At 35.5% G+C, this 23,100-nt stretch overlaps 1 protein-coding gene across 2 annotated transcripts; it reads right to left on the reverse strand.

The window, feature by feature from the left end:
- Positions 1-1,466: 1,466 nt before the first annotated feature.
- On the reverse strand, positions 1,467-22,492 carry GSL10 (glucan synthase-like 10). 2 transcript variants are annotated; one of them, XM_068482729.2, is made up of 52 exons: positions 22,357-22,492; positions 21,948-22,152; positions 21,053-21,150; positions 20,690-20,853; positions 20,002-20,098; positions 19,437-19,547; positions 19,231-19,356; positions 18,610-18,699; positions 18,277-18,374; positions 18,036-18,153; positions 17,197-17,322; positions 16,989-17,065; positions 16,838-16,916; positions 16,090-16,212; positions 15,630-15,732; positions 15,339-15,462; positions 15,031-15,220; positions 14,861-14,913; positions 14,485-14,545; positions 14,275-14,356; positions 13,786-13,835; positions 12,923-13,009; positions 12,740-12,825; positions 12,587-12,611; positions 12,326-12,420; positions 12,160-12,241; positions 11,869-12,029; positions 11,641-11,761; positions 10,728-10,825; positions 10,551-10,641; positions 10,289-10,449; positions 10,094-10,203; positions 9,444-9,578; positions 9,099-9,167; positions 8,686-8,869; positions 7,906-8,020; positions 7,310-7,429; positions 6,823-6,938; positions 6,653-6,736; positions 6,450-6,562; positions 5,897-5,949; positions 5,644-5,820; positions 5,308-5,355; positions 4,723-4,881; positions 4,214-4,327; positions 4,044-4,132; positions 3,731-3,889; positions 3,548-3,650; positions 2,760-2,879; positions 2,509-2,559; positions 2,223-2,405; positions 1,467-1,970 (listed from the first exon to the last, which is right to left on the reverse strand). In XM_068482729.2, exons 2-52 carry the CDS (start codon positions 22,147-22,149, stop codon positions 1,734-1,736), a joined length of 5,718 nt encoding a protein of 1,905 aa, XP_068338830.1. In that variant the 5' UTR covers positions 22,150-22,152; positions 22,357-22,492; the 3' UTR covers positions 1,467-1,733. The 2 variants fall into 2 exon arrangements, with proteins under 2 accessions (XP_068338830.1, XP_068338829.1); XM_068482728.2 differs by having other exon boundaries at positions 8,686-8,872.
- Positions 22,493-23,100: the final 608 nt, after the last annotated feature.

Genomic DNA, 23,100 nt, shown 5'->3' on the forward strand with positions numbered 1-23,100 from the left:
ATATTCATTCGGTACTCATGTCTTTTTCAATGATTTTACGTAAGAAATAAGTGCAATATAACATTTTCTTGGTGATGAATAATGAGATTGTAAGCTTGTTTAGAAGTCATTTTAAAACGATTGATACGGTTTTTGTGAAAATATTTTTTAAATCAATTCTTAATAAAATGTAAGTAAATACTAAAAAAAAAATACTTAAATTCTTTATGTAAGAAGCACTATTTATGTAACTTCTACCATGAATAACTTTAAGTACTTTCCGAAACATAAAAACATTTTTTCTAAAAATGATTTCAGTCATTTAAAATAATAATAATAATAAAATAAAATAAAAACTTCTAAACTAATCTCGTGTGTAAACTTGGAATTACAAAGGGCTTGCTCGCATCACATCACGCCCCAACTTTTAGTGCATCTTTTTTGGGACGAATATTTATTTTACATTTGTGGCTCCGGTTGAGTCCTTGGAGTAGGGTTCTCTCCCCTCCTCTTTCATTCATTACTCTCATATTCTCTTATTTTATCTCTCTCTTGTTATAAAAAAATTAATATAAGATGTTGACATGACTTAACTGTGACCGTTCAAATAGGAGAGGATGGAAGAGGAGGAAAAAAAAATAGGGGAGAGAATCCTACTCCAAGTCCTTGTGATGTTTGGAAGAGGATTCCTTTCGGATTCACTTTGTAGGAATTCTCAAGATTTCTACATTCTAACCATTTATTTTATATCGTGTAATCAATTTTCGTCAAATATTATTTGTGTTTAATTTTAAATAAAAAGTCAAATAATTTCTAACCGCACGATACACAATGAATGGTTAAAATGTGGAGATCCCACAAAGTGGATCCGATGGGATCCAATTCCGTGATGTTTACCTTCTTTTTATCACAAAAGCTTTGGCAAGCACTCATCTCTCTCCATCTGTCACAATTCACAAAAGCCCCCCGAGGAAGGAAAACACCATCAACTTCTTTGTCAAGGAAGGAAAACGGTTAAGAAATTCAACTTTTGCGTCATTTTCTAGCTTTCCACACAACCTTATTTAATCCTAACTTTCTGATACCGTTATTAAAAAAAAACTTTCAATAATACCTTTGCAATTAAACTCGTTATCAATTTTAATCCAGATCAAAGTTTCAATCTAAATCTTGTTGATCTCTGCGCGATCACGCGTCTTGCAAATGTCATTTACATGCATGGTTAACTTGACATTAAAATTTGACTGCCTTGAGCGTTTGGCAACCACACGGGCAACTTTGGGTCCAATTAGGATGAAATTTCAATTGGGACTTTTCTAGCCTTCAATTTTGATTGATAGAATTATGAGATTCGAACTTAATATAGCAAGAACAATTGGTCTAAATTATTAGCTCCGTAGACGCAATTTCGAGTTCATTCATGCATACCCGAGTATCAAAAGAAACGAACCAGTAAAGATTCAGAAAAGAAAGTGTTCACGAAGTGCTTCAAGCCACAAAATCTCGAAAATCATTGATAGTTTGGTCGCTAAAAACTCTATATATTATCAGTATACATTCCTCGTACACAAAGCGGCACACAAGCGACTAAACCGAATGGCGAAATGCGACACGATCAATGATATACACTAGTATTTACAACGATTAGTGGACAAGCTAGATCAAAGAACCAAAAAGATTACACGCTACCCATACGTTTACCGGGGAACATAAGCTACTTAAAACGATACACAAAGGGAACAAAAACTCGGTGACTATATTCCAGTGTTGGGGTTGTTTCCGGCAAGGACGAGAGAGATCTCCAACCCTCGGCTGAAAGCCTGGTTGAACATGAGCCGCGTTTGGAATGTCGATACAAATGGGAACCATGAGAATAATGCAATGGGTATGAATATGATCATCCCCATCCCGGCGTCATATAGAAGGGCAATGGAACGAATGGACTTCCACAGGCGAAGCTTTTTCATCAACGGTTTCCAAGCTATAGCAATCTGGAAAACATCACACAGATTAACGTCAATATAAACGGGAGGAAGAGGGCATTACTGATACATACTCAACTAATTTTCAATTACACAATCGGTTCCCAAAGTAATTTGGTCAGGCTAAAATATAACGAACGGAAATTGTATATGCGTAACACAAAACACAAATTGTTCCAATTTAATTTTCCTACAACTTAACATAAACGAGTGTGGAGTAGTAAGAAAAGAAATAAAAGAATAGGAAATGAAAAGACTTACAGAAAGGATTCCCCACCCAGTGGGTATAAAGGCTAAAATCGAAGCAAAAACGTCTGCAATTGTCAAATCTGTAAATTTAACTGCAACTGCTAAACCGGCAAGCGCCAACAAGAAGGATACACCTTGAATGAAACGCAGCACAAGCTGGAAGTTAACAGATATCTTCTGGCTGAAGGTAAACACCTGTGAAACCAAAGCAAAAAAATTATTAATCACATAGAAACAGGACTTGCATCACATAATTTAGGCCGAAATAGATGCTATCGCTCAGTAGTTTCAATTTCACCTTGAAAAGGAGTATAAGCACTGCCAGAACCACCCATGAGATGGCATACACCTACAGTAAAACATGAAATATTAGGGCAAGAAAATGCATGAAGGATCAGAAAATATTAAACGCATCAGCTCATATACAGACCCAGAAATTGCTGAACCCGGGATAGACAACAAAGTGCAACAGTTACAAGCATAGGAAAATAGGATGCATTTTGAAGGAATGGGAAGGAAAGCCCATATTAATATAAAATAAACTATTACCGTCAATGACGTACTGTCTCCTTTCACATTTAGCTTGTAGACAATGCCATACTGAAAGATAAAGAATCTCAGACTCAAAATTGTCTCCGCAATCCTACCACCAAAAGTCCGAATATGTGCCTGCAGATGAAATCTCAGGAACATAAACAAGGGAATATAAAAAACAACACAATAGAGCAACCAAAAAACAAACAATGAAAGCACACAATTTCACTGAGACAGTGATTGAGGAGTTAAACAAGGACAAAAGGCTACAACATTGTAACATAACGGTTCCACAAGATGATGACCCAGTATAAGAAGGGTCTAGATAAGGAAGACATATCACACCCTTGTTTAAGAGGGGCTGCTTACGCAACTCGCGCGTTTTGGGGAACCCCAACCCCTAACAACCTGGTACTTTCATTAGTACAGTTCCTATTTCAAAAGTATCTGGTACCAGACTTACTGAACTGGTAACTTACCAATCCTCTTTTGTAATGTATTTTATCTCCTGGGTTATACGAGTGGGCATTTTTCCAGAGTTACCAATTGTTATCAATCTACCCTATGGTAATTTTTTGAAGCTTATGCTCCTGGGGTGGGGCAGGCATACACCAGATTCTTTCAAGAACTCCCCATCACAAGCATTCTTATTTTATAGGGTCACCATTAGACTGAAAAATTAATTATTGTCTAGACAGTGCTTAAACAGAAGTTGTCACTAGAAATTAACTTTAACAAGTAAAGCAATTGAAGGGGTAAAAGACTGAAGATAACTAGGAGGAATCTTGCATCATGGGTATTACCAGTTCTTCCTCCCACCAAGCTTCCCAGCTTTCTTCACCCTTAACTCCAATTCCACCTCTGTAAAGAAGCCAATTTGTCCAATCTCGAAAATCCTCCACAATCCTATAAGGACATATAATGGGTTAACCAATGAAGTACAATAGAATAACAAATTTAAAGAATGTAAATGAAACAGAACTTACTTCTGCCACTCAAAACCAGACGGATTGAACAAATATGGAGCAAAGAGCCAAGAAAGTGCCATAAACCAACTGGTCACTGTGAGAAGAATATATGTTAGAGCACTCCCATCATTATCGCCATAGGCAAGGTACACGACCAACAAAAGCACTACTTCCAATCTGAGAAGAACAAAGTAAACAAGTTAAATAGAACACAAAAAATCTGAAAACTGCGTTATTTTTGAGATTGGTAGCGTTTGCCTTATAAACATGGAATCAAAATATTATTAAAACAGAGGAGAGATAAAACAAAGAAAGTGACAAGGAACCATACCCTTTAACAAAATGACTGCGAGAGTAGAGCCTGTAGTTCTCTGAAAATTTAATGTGACGAACTACAAATCCCCTGCCTGTTGCTTGATACTGTAAAGAAATAAGCATAAATTGATATGTCATCTACCAAAGAAATTAATGAATCATGAAAAGGAAAGCAGGAAATCAAACCTTTGCACCACCATGAAGAATAGTCCGGCCAAAATAATGAGTTTTTGTACCCAAAGAGAATGTGAAGTAGACAGAACAAAGCTGCAGCTGCATTGTGAGAAAACTGACTATGGCCTGCAGCAGGAGTCAATGGAAAAATTGGAAAATAGTCAAGAAGGGGGAAACTAAACTTTCTTCGAAACATATTATTACCATACCAGAATATACTGAAAATAGAAAAATAGGACCTCCACCAAGAGGGTGAACTACTTTCAAGCACCTCTTGAAAGATAGGACCTCCACCAAGTTCCCAAATGTAATGGGTTTTAAGTAAATGTGTACTGCTAATAATGACTTTCATTTAAGAGTAGTGGATCACAACAGTAGTGACAACATCGTTGCTCATACCATTAAAATTAGTATCACAGTTATGGTTTTAAGAAAACAGATTAAACTGCATGCCTAAAGTCAACAGATTAATGTGAATAAGCAAGCTAGATCACTTAGACCAATTAGAATAGTGTGATTACCCTCAGGAAACCTTGTTCCAAGATGAAGCCTAGAATCATTGGGACTGCAGTGAAGATACCAATTTGGATGAGAAATTGGGTATTAAGAGCAGCAGTCAGCGCTGTATTCTTTGTCACCAAAGCTATGTCCGTCAACCTTGACTCAACACCAGATAATGCCTAAAACAAGAACACGTTGCCATGAGAATAATTTAGAATGTACATTGTTCACGTGACCCACAAGCACGCACACACTCAAAGGTAAGCATAAAACAAGAGGAGAAAAGAAAAAGGAAACTTAACTATGCCATGCTTTTATTTTTTATTTTTTATTTTTCATGAAACCTGTGTCATTCTTTTACATATATAATATAACCAAAACCAAATACATCACAATTGAAGATTAAGCAGATTTAAACCTAAAAATGATTCCTACAGTACCAAATCTCCACCATCAATGGCATATAAGCTTAAAAAATTTGCTTAAACAGACATGCATGGGTAGAAGTAAACATGCATGCATATATCAGCACAGACTGATGATTACTACTATCAACCACATATGCATAGAAAATGTAGCATGAGGTCAGCAAAAACAAAACCTACCAAATATATTTTTCCATAGAGAAAAACATATACCATCAGCACTGTTAACTGCACAAGCAAAGAAAACAAGACTAGTTAGATATAAAATCAAGTAGCTTAATGACCAATTTATATATATCAATGGAAAACAATTCTATTGCTTAAAAGGCAGTAAACATGTGAGTATGAAGCAGTAAAAATAAAAACAACTTGGGATCTTAATACATGGAAAAAGCATTATGATTGATTATTGAAGCCAAACTAGAGACAACAATATTTAAAGAAAGCTCCATTTGGAATAACTAAGATAACTGTTAGGAAGAACTTGTTTGATAATGAGATTATATAAGTACATACCATTGTACAAAAATAGTAGCCAACGGTGGTATAATAAAATGACAGCATCCGGAAAAAATCAAATTGCTGCCCAAGCCTGTATACGTCTCGACTTAGAACTTGTTCACCGTTACCACCAGAAACCTTCCCCTCAAATACAGCAATTTGATTGAGCCCAACATCTCGTCCCTTGCCAACCTGAAAATTGTTATTAGAATCTCACATCCTTGGTCTCAACTCTCAAATGAGAAAAAGAAAAACAAAAGAAACCTACCTGAATATACTCGTGGTGAGTCACATTTCCTTGGCGTAAAGTTGAGTTGAATCCTGCACAACAAAACCAAATGAAGTTTGAATTAAATCCTTTTTAAAAACAATTTGAATGCCTATATTGACACATACGCCGTCAACCACCTAGCATCTCAATTAGCACTCTAGAAGCAATCCAAGAGATCAAACAATGCCCTGGGGTTAGTCTAAAACTTTAGAAACAAAAATGAGAAAATGAAAAGATGGTTTTTGTCATTCAAATTAAAAAATTTAGGGGATTTAGCAGTAAGCATAACATCAAACACTTGCCGGCAATAAATTGCCTATTTTGTTCTAATTATTGAAGCCCTTAATTTATTGTTTATTAATCCTTAATTCAAGCCCCAAACTTTATCAATAATCCCCATTTAGGGCCTAAGAAAAAAACTCAGTTTTCTGGGTTTTTTAACAAACAATATTAAGTTTTCAGGGGGTGTTTCACTAAGGTATACAGAGTGCAGGAAGACAGTACATGGGGGAAAAAAGTACAACAGCAATTTATCAACCAAGAGTCATACCTGCAAAGATATCTTCACTAATGTTAATTACACGAGAAGCCTTGCTAATACCACCTCGAGTTAGGTGGAACACTCTATCAAACACATCAGGGTGACCATAATGCATACGGACCCTGTACATGGCCTATTATGTCAGTTTCAAGTCTAGATTTTATAGACCCAGGGACGCTGATAAATGCATTGGCATCACACAATGGACTTACTTCAGAGGATTTGCAAGAACACGCTGAGCTAGAGTTACAAAGCTTGCTTCCTGATTGGACATGAATGATGCTAAAGAAGAAACACTGCACAAAATATACACTACTATTTAAAACAAATAACAAATTTTGCTCTATTAAGATAAAACCCAGAGGATACAATTTAAATTCACCTTCCTGTAAAGACATGCTCTCTAACGCCAAGAATTGTAGGGCGTCGGATACCATGATCAGTATGGAATTCTTCAAGTAGGTTTCTCATCTTCAAAGCTTCCTCAAAATAGTTATCCTACAAGAGGACAAAGATTATACACTGTAGTTAATTAGAAAAACAATAGAACATAATGAACAACCTGGACTACAAACTACTTAAAGATCCTGACAATACTAATCCACAACCAGAGTTCAAAACACTTCTGTTTTCCAAATAAGCAATTACAATCGACAATACATTTCCACAATCAGAGTTAACGACACTTCTGTTATGAATTCTAACTTTTACCAACCAAGATGGAAGGCACATAATATATCACGTAAACCAGTAGTCAACACAAGCATGGTATGAGTTTCTTAGCATTAACCCAAAAATCTCTAGCAGAGCAACACAACACAAAATATCAGACATGAAATAGCGGGAAAAGAAAAAAAACAATTGGTTACCTGATTCATGTCGATTGTCTGAATTGCATTTCCACGAGTAAATACAATTGCATGGTTTTGATTCTCCGGTTTTCCTTCACCAAGTTTCGGATTTCCAGGCAGTTTTATGGAGTAGATTTCCTGTGAAATCCAAGCAATTGTTAACATAAAAGAAACATAATGTCAACAAGAGTGAAAAGGTAACATGTTTTCTAAAGCATATCTATTCTAGCATCCCTCGAACCTAGAACTACTAAATATAGAAAAATTAGTAGGGATAATTAAACGAGCTTTTACTCCATACATGTAAGACATAAAACTATGTAGTATTAGTAGTTTATCCATTAAAAGTCAAACTAAACAGATAGATCTTGGAAGACAATGACACTTCGATCTCTAATTCTAGATTTCTTCTTTCAAGGTGCCAGAGTTAGAAGATATGGGATTAAGCTTTTATGTATGCATACGGTAAAACTAGTCAATAAATCCAAAAGAGAAAAAAAAATGATAATAATAATAAAACCAAAGAAAGAGAGGCAAAAAATAACTGAACCCTTCAAATCCTAAAAGAGGGTCTGTGCTACATAAATTATAAGGCAAAATAAAAAATATTGAACCTTGTCCTTCCCATTGATATCAGCCTTTACGAGTTTTGAATAGAACTCTCTGTGCACTTTACCATCCTTCGAAGTCTCAACTTCATCAATAAAAGCAACCCGAAGAGCCTCATATCTAACAACAAATTAAATAGAAAAATTATGTAAAGAAGATTATGTCAGGTAGAATTTTTTAAGCATACACCCAACAAAAATACAAACAACTTCATTGGAAAGAATAACCAAAATGTTAGGATAAGGACAAGCAAATTACAGATGCATAATATGTACAAGAACAATAGATGCAAAACTCCAAAAACAATCAACAAAAAAGGGATACCCGAAAATGGTTATACAGTAATGACCAATGAGAATGAAGGAATCTAATTCTCAACCATCCTTACTGTTTAATGTTTATTATTAATGACAAAAAAAAAATTGTTCAAAAACAAATGTTTATTAATCATAAAATGGGTTTCTTATGCGAAGGAAATGGAGGATGGGCTAACTGTATCCTAACACTCCTGTCAAACCATAAGAGACTCTTCAAAGAAGAGGAGAAGAAAACAAACTAATCCAATCTAACACTGACCAACCTATCCCCTGATGTTAGACCCAAGTTAATTGAGCACTGTGCAAACTAGCATAAACAAACCATAATACCATTACCATCCCCATCCCACAAAAAACGCACAAAATACACCCCATAGGAATGCAGAAGCCATACACATGGAATTGGGCAATGTGAAAAAGAATGAAAGGTGACTGTTCCATTGATAATTAGTTCATATAACAATTCACCTTTGCATAAGCATTGCTATATCTGCAGCCTCAGGTTTTTGGCCTTCTTTCTGTTTTCCATATATTTGACATGTTACAACATATGTAAACTTTAAGTCAGCATGAGCACGTGCTTCAGGAGATAACTCAAACGCTCGAGTATCAGTTGCGTCATTACTGGAAATTGCACCCTCCACATCTGCTCCTTCTAACAGATAAAGAAATGGATCAAACAGCAGGACAAAATATGAAAAATGAAACAGTAGAAGTAGCAGCTAAGTAGTAGTAGTAGTAATAATAACTGAATGAGAACAAATAATAATAACAAATATACAAAATACGATAAAATGAAACAGTATAAGTAGCAGCTAAGTAGTAGTACTAGTAATAATAACTGAATGAGAACAAATAATAATAACAAATATGCTGCCAACCTCCAGAATTTATTCTCTCCAAATAGGTCTGAAGCATAAGAGCTTTCCTATAATACATCATTCCACGAACTGCAGATCACAGAACTTAGATATTTAGCGGCAAACCCATGAATTCACTAAGACAAGCACACACGCGTTCAGGGGTATTAAATATATAAAATAAACAATGAAAGAAAGAAATGAATTAAATGGAACTCACAAAATAAAAATGTATCTGTGGGAGGGAGGGAAAGAAGGAGAGCGAGAGGGAGGGAGGGAGGGAGGGAGAGAGAAGGGGGGGGGGAGAGAGAGAGAGAGAGAGAAAGAAAGAAGAAACCATGGACATTGATTATGAAAAATATTTACCTGTTCTGGCTAATGTTTGACCTCGGTAAGAGGCCCAAAAACGAAGCTCAAGGATATCAGTGGAATTGTCAAAGAGTTCAGAGTCAAGAGCATTTTCGTCACGGCCAATTCGGGCAAGAAAGTTCTTCCACTCATCTGCCAAGAAAAATGATGTCAAAATATCAGGCAAGGCCGGAAGACAACATCTACTATCAAAACCATAAACTTTACCCATAGTGCAACTGTGCAAATGAAATACACATCTAAATGAAACAAACAAGGATGTATAAAAGAGATGGAAACAGAAAAAGAACAAGAACAGGGGTGAGGAGGGGCGGATGTCAACCCCCGAGATGGAGCACTAGGCTCAGTAGATGAAAAAATTTAGAAAATAAAATACTGCATAAAACACATATGGTTCGAAACAGGGAAAGGAAGAAACACAATAACCTAAGAGTCTAAGACAAAGCTGGCCAGGATGACTCTTTCAGTAATTCAACCTCTTGTAAATCTAACAAATAAACTCTAAAATATCACCTGAGCAGACTGTGAGAAGAAGAAACCATTAACCCCAACTTCGGACACTTAATTGTGCACATAAGCACACCAACTACATCATAAAGCACAAAGAAACAAGAATAAGATCCTAATTAAAGGAATCAAAAAACTACCTGGATAAATTTTTTGAAGGTAAAATAATATTGATATTCCATCCTCATTTTTCTTCTGGAGCTCAGCCATACTATACAGCACAATCTCAGCATAGTATGGAGTAAACACACTGCATGCACATGAAGAAAAAGATGAGAAAGGCAGGCATATGAAGCACACCAATCTTACAGAAAAGGAGATGAAGAATGTATTACCTGAACGATAACATCTCACGGACTGGCTTTGCTGCAGGCATCTCCATAAAAAGGGAATTTGTGAAGAACTGGAGCCTGCGTCTTGCCTCCAGATTTTTAGGTACATTGACAGCCGAATCTTTAATGGTTAACAGTGAATACAATCTTTTGACTTGCGATCTCTGCATATCCTCGATAATTAAAAAGAAGCAGAAGCACAACATACTACTGAACATTAAACGTAAACCCAACTAAGGAGGTCAGGTAATCTACTCAAACATACCAACTCAGGGTCCTTAGGCCACTTCAACTTTGCAAACAGACGACCTTCTGTCCTTGCATTTAACAACAATTTCCATGTCTCATAGTTTCCCCTAAAATTGGCAGCCAATAAAGTGATATAAGTAGAGTAGAATCAAGCAATGGAAACACTATCCGTACACATACATGTTTAACTGACCTCAGGTCCATAGAAAGGATGTCATGGTGCACAACATCATAAAGATCTTGAACAGCCTTAACTGCACCTTTCTCCAGTTCAGGTGTTCCCCCTTCTTTCTGTGCATTATATAAACGAAGTGGTATATTTGACTAAAAAGAAATCGATATACCAGAATAAAGCACAAACAAATAACTTTACGACGATATCAATTTTTATGTAATTAGAAGAAAAGAAAACTCAGAAAGATAATTTAAATTGTAGAAAGTTGCCTTCCCAAACGTTACACAACTATCACTCGCCCAAACAAAGAGGACAAAACCCTGTTCAAGATTCCCATCGAAGGTATTTCTTACTTTCAGACCAAAAGTCTCAACCCATTTGAAGAAAAAAACCGTCCACCCCATTTCCCTTTTATGTTCCTAAATGCAAAGGTTAGGTATAACAATTAAATGAATTGTCATATGCACACATGTACACACATACAACGAAAAGACATAACTTAAACCACTTGGCAGCATTGTCCTAACAACTGGAAACTTAATATCAAATATATACTTTTATAAAAACAAATACCACATCCAAGCAAGAAGGGGTTGCTCATAAGAAACATTAACAAAAATAGAAAAGAAGTGCCCTGATACATATATGTAGCTTGAAAACATATATAATTATAAACAACACATCTAGAACAATAGAATAAGGCTACGGATATTAGGAGACATCATCTGACAAGGTAGCAAAGAACCTATCTAGCTACCCAAGACATCAGCCAGTACAAAAGAAATGGGAAAAAAAGAGTCCGCCTCAGCAACCTAGATGTTCCTTGGACAGGCAACATGACTCTATTCACCATATTAGTAATGAGATTGAAACAACATATCCATTTATAAAAACCAGAATTACATCAAGGAACCAATAAAGAAATACAAACCAGAATTCCCATTAATGCAGTAACTCTTGATATCACAAGTGGCAGCTTATTCAGTTGATAATCAACATGAATAGTCTTCTTCTCTATGCTTGCATGAATATCCTTGTACACCTGTTCAACCCTGATAAGATGGGATAGAATTATATAAATTTTTTCCTACACTCAAACATGTGCTCATTAAATGGGAGCTCATATTAGAAGCATTCTTATCTTCAAACATAAACTTACCACATCCTTCCTTCGCCTTCCAATATTTCATCTAAGATTAGCTTAATGATGTGGAAGCACTCCTGGACAGCATACTTCATATAGTCATCTCTTGAAATTCGCTCCCAAAGTTCATCTTGTGAATCTCTGCTCTCAACAGCAATATCCTTGGCCACAAATATCTACATAACCAAATATTAAATACAATAAAAATTTTGAAGTAGTATTTTACCCAAAAAAAAATAAAAAATTGAATGTACAATTAGAATGTCTTGAAACTGAGTGCACGTTAAAAATTAAAGAACTGATGACCTTGCTAGAGAGAAGAAAAAGGGGCCACTGAACCAAGGGAAGATTTCCAGAGTTTTTAGGCATGGCAAGCAACTCCATTTCTCTGGAAGAAAGTAAAATAACTGACGAGTAATCGAAAGAATGTGCAAAAGTACAGTAAAATCACAGGAATAATTTCAATACTCACAAGTTGGTGATATAATCTTCTTCCCTCAAATTTCTTATAATCTCATTCCAAAACGGAGAGAATCTACCAGCATCAACCTTGTTCTTCTCAAGGTCCTTGAAACACACACCGTATAGGTAAATTTTGCAATGGACTTAAATAAACCATTAAAGTAAGTCATAATTGATTCAACATATTTCAGCTAGGTAAAAGTCAACAATGATTAGTTAAATTTATCAACTAGTAATAGGTGACTTCTTTTCCCCAATTTTACAGGCTCACCTCACTGGAAGACTGTTGCGAAGTCCTGCCAGAAAAAAAAAGAAAAAAAAAATCTTTTAGTTTTAAAGACTTGAGATAAGATAATAAAAAAATTGTGGTATTGCTGATTATATGAAAAAAATCAATCAATTGAATGAAATACATATATATAACCTGTCAGGAAGAGGCACATGAAGATTGTTCATAAAAGCTCCAGGAAATTGCTCAAAAAGTTGATGAAGTGCTTCCAGTGATCTAATCTGGAGATTATAATACAGAGATTAAACATTTCAGCAAGAATTAATAAGAACTCACCAGGATACTGCTCTAGTGCCAGCTGAAATAACAACATCTGACCTCTCCAAGTCGATCTCTTGCTCCAAGCAAGAATCCCCACACACCAGATATAATGGTGTAAAATACATGGATATCTAAAAGATAAATCTGCACGAATAGACCGGATCATGGTCAGGTGAAAGAAAAGAAAACTAACACGCACTAGTAAATCGGAATTGAGTTATTCCTCTGATCTAAAGAATATATAAAGGCCTCAGAACAGAAGTCTAGTTTACTTTTAACTTTGTAGCTGCCATTAAAACTACTTTAAGCCCCTATTGAGAAACTTCAAAAGCTGCTTTAATTTGGAATGAATCACACGTTAACTCAACCCTGATCTCATAAACTCCATAGTTATTAAAAGCGTGAGGCGTGGGCAAGGCGTCCGAGGGATAGCCCAGCCTAAGCATGAGGCGTGGGGTGAAGCCTCACGGGACCTAAATTTTTTAATAAAAACACTGAGCATACACATGTATTATATTAAAAAAAGGAAGATTATTAATCAATAATCACCCTGAGCACACACACATATATATATATACACATATTATATTATATTATATATATATATATAATAGAGGATGAAAAGCACAATGAGCACACATATAACAATGCACGCAGACAGCACACACATCCATTATATAAAAAACAAAAAAAAAAACCCTAAGGTATGCCTAGGCGGCTCCGGCAGCGCCTTCCGCCGCCTTCTGCCCACTCCCTCAAAACAGGGGCGGCAACCCTCACGCCCAGCCTCAGAGGACGCCTAGGCGCACCCTGAGGCGAGCCTTTTAAAACATTGTTTAGTAAGCACAAAAGTGCAGGACTGCAGACTTGAGTGAATAAAAAATCAAAATAATAATGTTGATAATAGAATTCCAACTTACAAGTATCACAGGAGCCCATAAACTAGCAACTGTCAAGGCATTATGATTGTCTGCAAGCATACAAAATTAATCAGTTTGAAGTATGATCAGGAAAAATTAGTGTTTTCACTAAGATTAAGATTATAACCAAGAGATCTATATTACCAAAATAAATGTTTTCTAACTACAATCCATCTTCCGCATATATGCTATTATAAAATTAAAGATTTTAATAACACATTAGACAGCTTAATGGAAAACAAGAATCATAACATCGTTCCAAATTTCACTTGCATTCAGAATCCTGCTTTAAAAGGCATCTGTTTACAGAAGACACATTTACATATAAATAAAAAAACCATAAGATTCTCCATTTTGCTTTAAACTTAACTATTGAAGTTTTTAAATGTATTAATTCAGTGCAGTTACAAAACAAATTAGAAATAAAGTATATTTCAAAATATCAAACTTTAAATAAAATATCCATCGAATGAGAGACCAGTTGCTTACTTTCAGAAACTAAGTCATGCCAAGTATAGCGTATAGGAGACATTGTCACAATTGTCTTAGTTGGTTTCACTAATGGCTTGATCTGTAAACCAAAGAGAACTTTTAGAAAGCAATATTTAGCACAAAAGGGAAAAGGAAGTTGATTCACAATCATTTAAATAACTGATTCACGAACAACACTGCCACGGAAAAATGTTCAACATAACAAACCTGAAGAAAATAAGCAAATGAAAATTTTCCACTCAAAATCACAAGCCAGAAAAGCATATACCTGCAACAAAACAAGAATAAAAAATCTTAGCAGCACACAAGTGGGTTTAAACATCAAATTACCAATGCTATTTGAATTCGAATACCTGTAAAAAGAGAACAAAGAACACCAGAAGGATCCTGACTTTAAAACCCTTGAGCTTTTTAATCAACACCATTATATGTTTAAATACTTAATATAATTCTTTTTTTATACTTTTGGTAAGTAAGCATAGTGAGCATACAGCATTCAATAAGAGACAACACTTGTTATAATGTTCATACAAAGTTTCCAAAAAAAATTAAACTTAAGAGAGAATAGTGATTTTGGGAGTACTTGATAAAATCAGTGGTCCTCTCATACATCCCACGTCCAACATAATGCCGTTCCTTGATAATCAACATAGGAAACAATAAACAAATGGATCAGTAAAGCAGATCATCATATGATGGGAACACAAAAATCAAGGCATAAAGAACAAAAAGGGAAAGTTGTGAGATTAAAACCTGGCGCATCCACTTGAAAAAACGAATCAGAGGAAAGCGATCACATTGATTAGTCAGACTGTGGCAGGCTGGTATTCTCATAAAAAAGCTAATGAAGAACTGGATACCAGCATATGTGCCTATAACGATCACATACAGTCTATAAATAACTGAGTTTCCATTTTGTTTACTCTCTTCCTGGAGAGCTTTCCTGAAAGGCACAGAGATAGAATGTTACCAATGATTAAAAATCATTAAAACAAAGCTTCAAAGATAAGAAATAAAAGCATGTAAAACATGTTAAATAATAGATGTCGTTAGGAAATTACACATAAAGAAAAGTTATGACCACTGATGCAGTGCTAAACCAAACAAATCGGAGAAAAATTCGAGAAACTGCTAGGTGCCTTGTTGTAGAATATGCACCATACATCATGCGTATGTCAAGAACACCTACACAAGAAGTATTTTCTCAGATACTGAAGGAACTCTAGTACTGTGCAACAAAATGAAATGCCTTTTCTGACTATCTTTGGCTACAACACTTCAATATTATAAATTTTTACGAGACTGAGACAGTAAAGAAGCAACATCAGCCCATTAAGAAGAGAAACCCCTACTCTCAAGAAATTTCATTGCCACAAATGTTGGACCAAGGCTGAGAACTTCCCGAATACACTTCGAATCAAGCTTTCCATTATTGAATGCAATTATGGTCAATCCCTGAAGGTTCACAGATAAAGCATATTTATTACAACAGCAATCATAAAGCACAAGGAATTTTAACAAATCGCGACAAAATACATTGCAAAACAAAACATAACTGGTATTAAAGAAAAGTTACAATTATAAAAGAAGGGAAACCCAGACCACAGAGACCCTGGAGAACGACATTTACTAGACAGACAAAAATAATTTCTGAACAAGAGGAAATTATGAAGGATTATTCACTGTTCTTTGCTTTCATTTTTTCCTTTTGGGTAGCCAGCAAGTGGCATGGGTATAACCAATGGGGTAAGGAAAACAAGGCCACATAAAGATAATTTATAAGAGAAATGAAATCATGTAAGGCATGCAAACCTGAAACATCATCACAAGGAATATCCAAAGACGGTGGAAACTATGGTATAGATGGAGAAATGTCCTGTGCTCAACAAATGAAGTTTTTCCTCGATGTTGACTTCTGCCAGATTTAAGTATATTCTGTAACAAATATGGTGTGTATGTTAACCACATGTATAGCAATATGTAATATACAAAACAACAAAAGAGGCTTTCATTTTGGCCAATTCAGAGGTAGGGATATTCAGGCATAGCTGAAAATTTTAGGGACTCCAAATGCCTTTCAATTACTAAATGTAAGATTACTATAAATTCTTATGATTCTAAATTTTCTTTTTTTTCTTTTTTTTTTCCTTTTTTTTTCTTTTTTGAAAATTTAGAACATTTAAGACTTTCTATGTCAAGATAGGGTTTAGGGACTCCAAATGCCTTTCAATTACTAAATGTAAGATTACCACATATTCTTATGATTCTAAATTTTCAATTTTTTTTTTTTTTTTTAATTTAGAACACTTAAGACTTTCTTATGTCAAGATAGGTAATAATTTTTAATTATTTTCTATGTCAAAATTTCTAACAGAGTATTTTCTAAAAATTCAGTTCTTATGCTGCCCACTGAAGAAAACAATATGATTCCAAGGTCTTGACTAACTCATTAAATCGATGCACTTGTTTCAGCATGCATTAAGTACATACATATAATGAGAGAAAATAACCAACCATGTTCCAACAAGTAAAATTATATATTATCAGGCAAGAAACCCACCTTTGACCTTCGTACTGGCTTTTGAAAAAAAGATGACACACTGCGCCACGGCCAACTAAGTTCAAAGCAATGAAGTGACCTGCATATAAAAGTTGGTTAGCCTTCAAGGTGTGAACATATGTTACATGGCACAATCATGTAAATATCTTACCAGAAGTACTCATTGAAATCATCATAATTGCGCCAGGCAGAATGTGGTGCTTTTCCATTATCATTGTTTGCAGCTTCCTGCACATAGTTGTAGATTAGGAGACCATTTTGAAATAATCACCATAATCTTGTTAGTAACTGATAGATCAATGAGAAGACAGTAAGGATGAAAAAGAAGAACATCCCAATAAGACCTCCCAGAGACGTACCGCAGCCACAACCTCATAGAGAGGATAGATAACTTGGTCAAGAAAAGAAACTTCTTTGTCAGAAGTACAACTGTTTGCTGGCTGTGCAATCTGCTGCCTTAGAATTTCATCCATTTCCCTTACCATCTGCACATTACAATTTAGGGTTCAAAAGAGAAAGAATAATTTTCAGAAACAAAATACAATTAGAAAGTTGGAAAGACCCACACAATAACAGAGCATGCTAAGCAGTGATAAAAAACTAAAATTCAAATGCCAGAAAAAAAATCAGGAAACAATTAAAAAAATAAAGTTTCAGAAAGTTTATAAAGGTCAAAAGGACGAACAAGCTTATCAAATTTATAAATACAAATGCCAAAAAAAATCAGGAAACAAATAAAAAAAGAAAGTTTCAGAAAGTTTATAAAGGTCAAAAGGACGAACAAGCTTTTCAAATTTGACACCAAGCTTTTTCAAACTAGGGTTATTCCTAAGAACTTCTGAAAGTAGAAGAGAAAAGTAAACTCCACAATGACACAACCAATAGGAGAAATAGCACAATCCCATGAAAATGGGATATGCAATCACATTATAAAAGTCATTGCATCTCTTAGCATGCATATCACGTTTGGACAAACTTTAATTCAGTGAGGAAAAGAAGACAAAATTCATAACACACTTTTATACGTGAAAACAAAGGACACGTCAGAAATAGTGATCGTATATTGCAATTGATTTGCTCCACCAACCACAATAAAATTGCATGGAACTGCGGACGAAGAAAAAAACTACAGACAGGAACAAGCAGACCAACAACCAAGTCCACCACCAAACTTCATAGCATCAAGTAACTAACTCACATGATGAAATATGTAGCACAAGCATTCAGGAAGGAATCTAATATTGCCTGATTCACCCCAGATCAGAAAGTACAGAGAAACAAATAGCAATTTTTTTTCCTTGGTAACTGCCTCCAAACTGCACAAAAATGACTTATTCAATGAGTCTCTATCATCAAACTCCTTTCTATAACATAATTTACAACAATAAGAAAATCAAGGAACAATCAGAAAGGGTGTTAAATCAGGTCTGGGTCCATACTTGCTCCAAACTGGCTGAATGCATAAGTAGTCACACCATTTAATATAGTTCTCGAGGGACTTCAGAAATACACTTTGTGCTGCAGCCTCGTCCAATTTCTGCAGCAATGTAAAGGCACAACATATGGACTGAATGTAAATCTTCCCAAGTATTGTAAAAAATTTAAGTAATCTTTTCATATGAAATGAAGTTTTATCAACAGAAAATGGTGAAAGTGCATATGACAATGACATATGCCTTGTCAGCCCAGAATGGACTAGCATACAATACAGATATTTAACTTACATACAGTACAGATATTTAACTTACATACAATACAGATATTTAACTTACAGCTTCAATTACTTCAGGAATACGAAGCCGAGATTGCTCATTTGCGAGAAGGTGAACAATATGTTCGCGCTGGTTAGAGACATTATCTTTCTGGCACACAACAAGAAACATCAAGTCTCAGAAAATTACTGGCATCATAGTGCTTTGGAACCAAATCAGACTATCAGATTAAATATGGAACGAAAATTCAGTTCCAAAGTAAAAGGAACAGTAACTAATAATAACGTTAACAGCTTAACACAGTTCTTATAATTTTCTAGAAGAAACAAAATTGAATGTTTTTCTTTTTTGTTCAAAGAAGCAACAATTTTTATGCAGAAGACCGACACAAAAAGTTCACATAAAACAGAAGACCAGATGTCCACTTCTCCACAGTGCAACATAATTGTGAATAAAATCCTTCATGGAAGCAAGGATGTCCTGGGTAAGTGGCAGTGGAGTGTTGAGATGGTAGCATTTACTTAACTCAGGCCACTAATCAAATTGTCAATATGTCCCATAAGATTTCTTGAAATAGAGAATGTAAAATTCAAATTAAGAACTTGGTCGAAACTTGAAACCTAAGGAAGACAAAGACAACATTTGGATTCAGAGAAAAAGTGTGATCAGGCATGCAATTACCTGAAATCCAAAAGTATAATGCAGAAAATCAAACATGTCTGGATCTCTTGTAGCAGGGATTGGAAAATCTGATGGCAATTTTGGTAGGTTACTGAAGTACTTTAACGCTGACACTGCTGCTTGTACCTGGCCATTATTTTCTTTGATTAAAGTAAACACTAACCATAAGATGTTAACTTAAATCATGTAAGTAATAAACCAATTACCTCAGGCAAAGAAACAATAGAATTTGTAATGTTGGGAGCATCCAGAGGAATAATATTGTAGGCAATTAGGTCCTCGGTCATTGCCGCATCTGATTCCATTACCCGTTTCAACTGCAATATAAAATAGATATAATCAATTCTGCAACTAGACGTAGGAGATAGATACAACAGGTGGAAATATAACAATCATGCGCCAGACAGGAACATAAAAAATGAAATAGTAAATTTGACACTTGTTAAGATTGAAGTGAGTTTTTTTTTTCAATAACTTTGTGTTTTGTGCTTTGTGCTTTGTTTAGTCAACAAGGGCTGAACATTATGGCTTTGATAAGCACTAGTTGGCTGAAGAGAGCACACACAACTTGAGAAAAGAAAAAAAAACCATTAAAAAACATTAATTTAAAGCAACCAACAAAACACCTCATTAGGAATGACAAGTAACCGTTCAGGGGCTATAGTGATTGTGTGGGTTGGAGACTAAATAATATGATTATGAATCTATGATGCAAGCATGGTCCATAAAGAATAAGTTTGCATTAAACATATGTAACACTATAAGACCAACCTCTTCAGGAATTTCCTCAGTCAGCTGCTCCAAAACTATCCCTAAAACTCTTAGAGTTGCAAAAACTCTTTTCCGCTTCACTGTTGTTTTCTCTAACCTGTTTAAACAAATAAAGGTGACCAAATCAAGTTTTATTTCATAGAAGTCTGAAGAGTAGGGTGGGCAAGTAATTCACCAGTAGCAGAAATAAAAAGCACATTAATACAGGAAGCTAAATCAATATGAAGGCAAAGACTAATCAAGACACTACAGCCTTTCAGTATAGTATATTGCTCAATAGAGATATATTCCTAAAAATAGGAGATAAAAAGCACTGCCCAATATTTGACCTCTTCCCACACCTCCTCAGCTTCCGTCCCACTAACAACTTCAAATATCCGTTAATTTCTTTCTACCATGTAACCCAAACAATAACAATACCCATCCAAGGAAAACATGATAAGTGACAGTTGTTAAATGAAGGCTATTGAAAATATTCTTAATATAATCTTCCAGATAATCATGAACGAATACCTGCATCTAAACTTAAAGCCTCATGTATCAACATTGGAAATCCATTTAATAGTAGAAAAAATTATCGGCAGAACTTATTAGATACCAGAGTAAAGACATCACAGTGTAATGAACAGAAAATAAGCAAACAAATAGAACACATCTTTGGAGTCATATTGAGAACGGAGAAACTTACTCGCCCAGGTTCCCGCTGAAAGCACTAGACTCCCTCAACTTCATTTCTTCCTCCCGCAGCTTTTCTACATTATTCTTCTGTCTGTACAGTTTGTAGAACTCTTGCAAGCGAGCAATGTCCTGGCTTCTATCTATGGTTCCACTCTCCTTCTTTGCTAGCTTTTGCTGGAAATTTGCACAAGGGGACAAACAATTTCAATTTAATAGATTACAAAACATAAGCACATAAATTCTTTTTGATAAAGAGATGATAAGTACATTTATAAGCTTATGAAAAGTAAATACACATTTAACAGCTCCAAACTCACCCCCCCCCCCCCACCCCCAAAAAAAAAAAAAATTCTGCCTTCATATGAAAATATACCTTAATGACAGACATCAATCCAGTCTTGAACTGTAATACTCCCCTTCCTTCACTATTGGGATCCAGATTCTGAGCCAGAGAATAAGCATGCTCACATACTGCAGGGGGACAATCAACGCATTCAAATTGTGAGTTGCAACCATAGAATTAATTATTTTGCAAGATATACAGGTTTTTCACCACCAAATTACAGCAACAACTGAGTTTTAGATGATTCCCCATTTTCAAATATTTTTTTAAGCTAAACGAACCAGAACAGAACTGCCATCAGCCAATCTGGTCTGACAAAATGAGGGGTACGATTTTAGAGATTTAAAAGGTATTTTTTTTCATGTAGATCTTGTTTCCTTTTGTGTAAGAAATTCCAAGTGAGCTGTTTGAGCTTCTTTCTAAAAGCAGTTATGCACTTCAGGAATGGCCTCCTAGTGTAACTCACGACAACTGAGGAAAATATTGAGTTGATTTTTTTATTTCTCAGCTCATATGTGGATGGGTAAGCATGCTCAATCAATTTTATGCGTAATGCAATTTTGAATATATCTTGGTTCATAGTAGCTTAAAATCTTGCATAACTACATGTCATGCAAAAAGCCACAACTCTAGTAGGAATAAGCTAAAAACTAAAACAATTATGGAACTTTTAAGACCATGAGAAAGGCCACAGCAGTCGCGGAAATGTACAAGGTGGGTTACTTTGCTTCTCATTAACTCAGACGATCATACTTTTGGCCCAAAGAAACCAAGTACTCAATCCCCCACCCCAGCTACCAAATTATCCTCGTTGATTCTTATGTCACATTTAGGAAAACAAACTTAATTTCCACAGCCCAAGCAAGATACAAAATATAAATCAAAATCCGAAGTAAAAAGTACAAAAAAGAAGTGGGTAACATACAGATTCTGGAGATATTGGGATCTTCGGCTTGGATTTCATCAGCAGCTCTCAGAATTTCATCAATATCCCTATTGTTTGCAAGTGAGGAAGGAACATTTCCAGCAATTCCAGTAGCATGCCGGCCATACGCATCAGCCCCCATCCTCTCCCTGCTCAATACGGCACGGACTAGATGCTCCCATCGCTGCTCAACTCGAGACATTTTCTGCAAAACAGCGAGTAAAATCTCGAGAAAATTCCAATGGCGTTGCACTAAGAGCGAGAAAATCCCCGCTGATTTTCTCGGCAACCAAACAGACAGATAGATATACATACATACATATATATATATATATATATATATATATACACAGAGATAGATATACAGTAGTAGCTAAAGTGAAGCAAAATTCATGGAGAATCGGCGTACCAGATTTGGGAAATCAATCAGTTCATAGGAAACCCTAGAAGGCCGAGTCGATGAAGAGTTGAATCGGTCTCCAGCTCGGACGACGTTGTTTGAAGGTGGTGGGAGGTAATGTGGGTTTTGAAAAATGAAAAGGGAAAGCGGAAAGGGCAAAAGGAATAAGGGAGGAAGAAAAATGGATCTGATGGGTAACCGGTTTGACCGGGTACATCCGGTGAGAGAGTATGGGTTTTGGGTTTGGTGACTGGTCGCGGCCGCTTCTCGAATTGACGCGGAGAAGAAATCTCCCGTGGACGCGTGACCCAATCCATGTATTCATCTAGAGACTCAGGTATCCATATTGTCAACGGCCCAAAAGATTAATTTGCATTAACAACGTAATTACCACCTTCTAAGATAAGGAAAATCGGTAGTCATTGTTTAAGACTCACGTCGTGATGTAAGGACAACACTTATTTAGTAGAAGGTCACTTGCAATCGGTAGTCATCGTTATTGTTGGTTTTTTTGAGGAAAGTATTATCTTATGCATTTAACGAGGCTATCATCGCATTACACTGGCTCGAGTTAGCATCGAAATTTTTTGGCTTTTTAGCAAAAATGGTCCCGGAGATTTACATAACTCCTTATTTTGATCCCTTAGATCTGAAATCAATAGAACTGGTCATTGAGTTGTCCACCATCAATTATTTTGGTCATTCCTTGAAAAATCTCCATTAAATAAAGATAAAATGACAAAAACACCTTCA

The sequence above is a fragment of the Pyrus communis genome, chromosome 11 (genome assembly GCF_041283825.1).
Source record: "Pyrus communis isolate YQ-2024b chromosome 11, ASM4128382v1, whole genome shotgun sequence".
Classification (NCBI taxonomy): Eukaryota; Viridiplantae; Streptophyta; class Magnoliopsida; order Rosales; family Rosaceae; genus Pyrus; species Pyrus communis.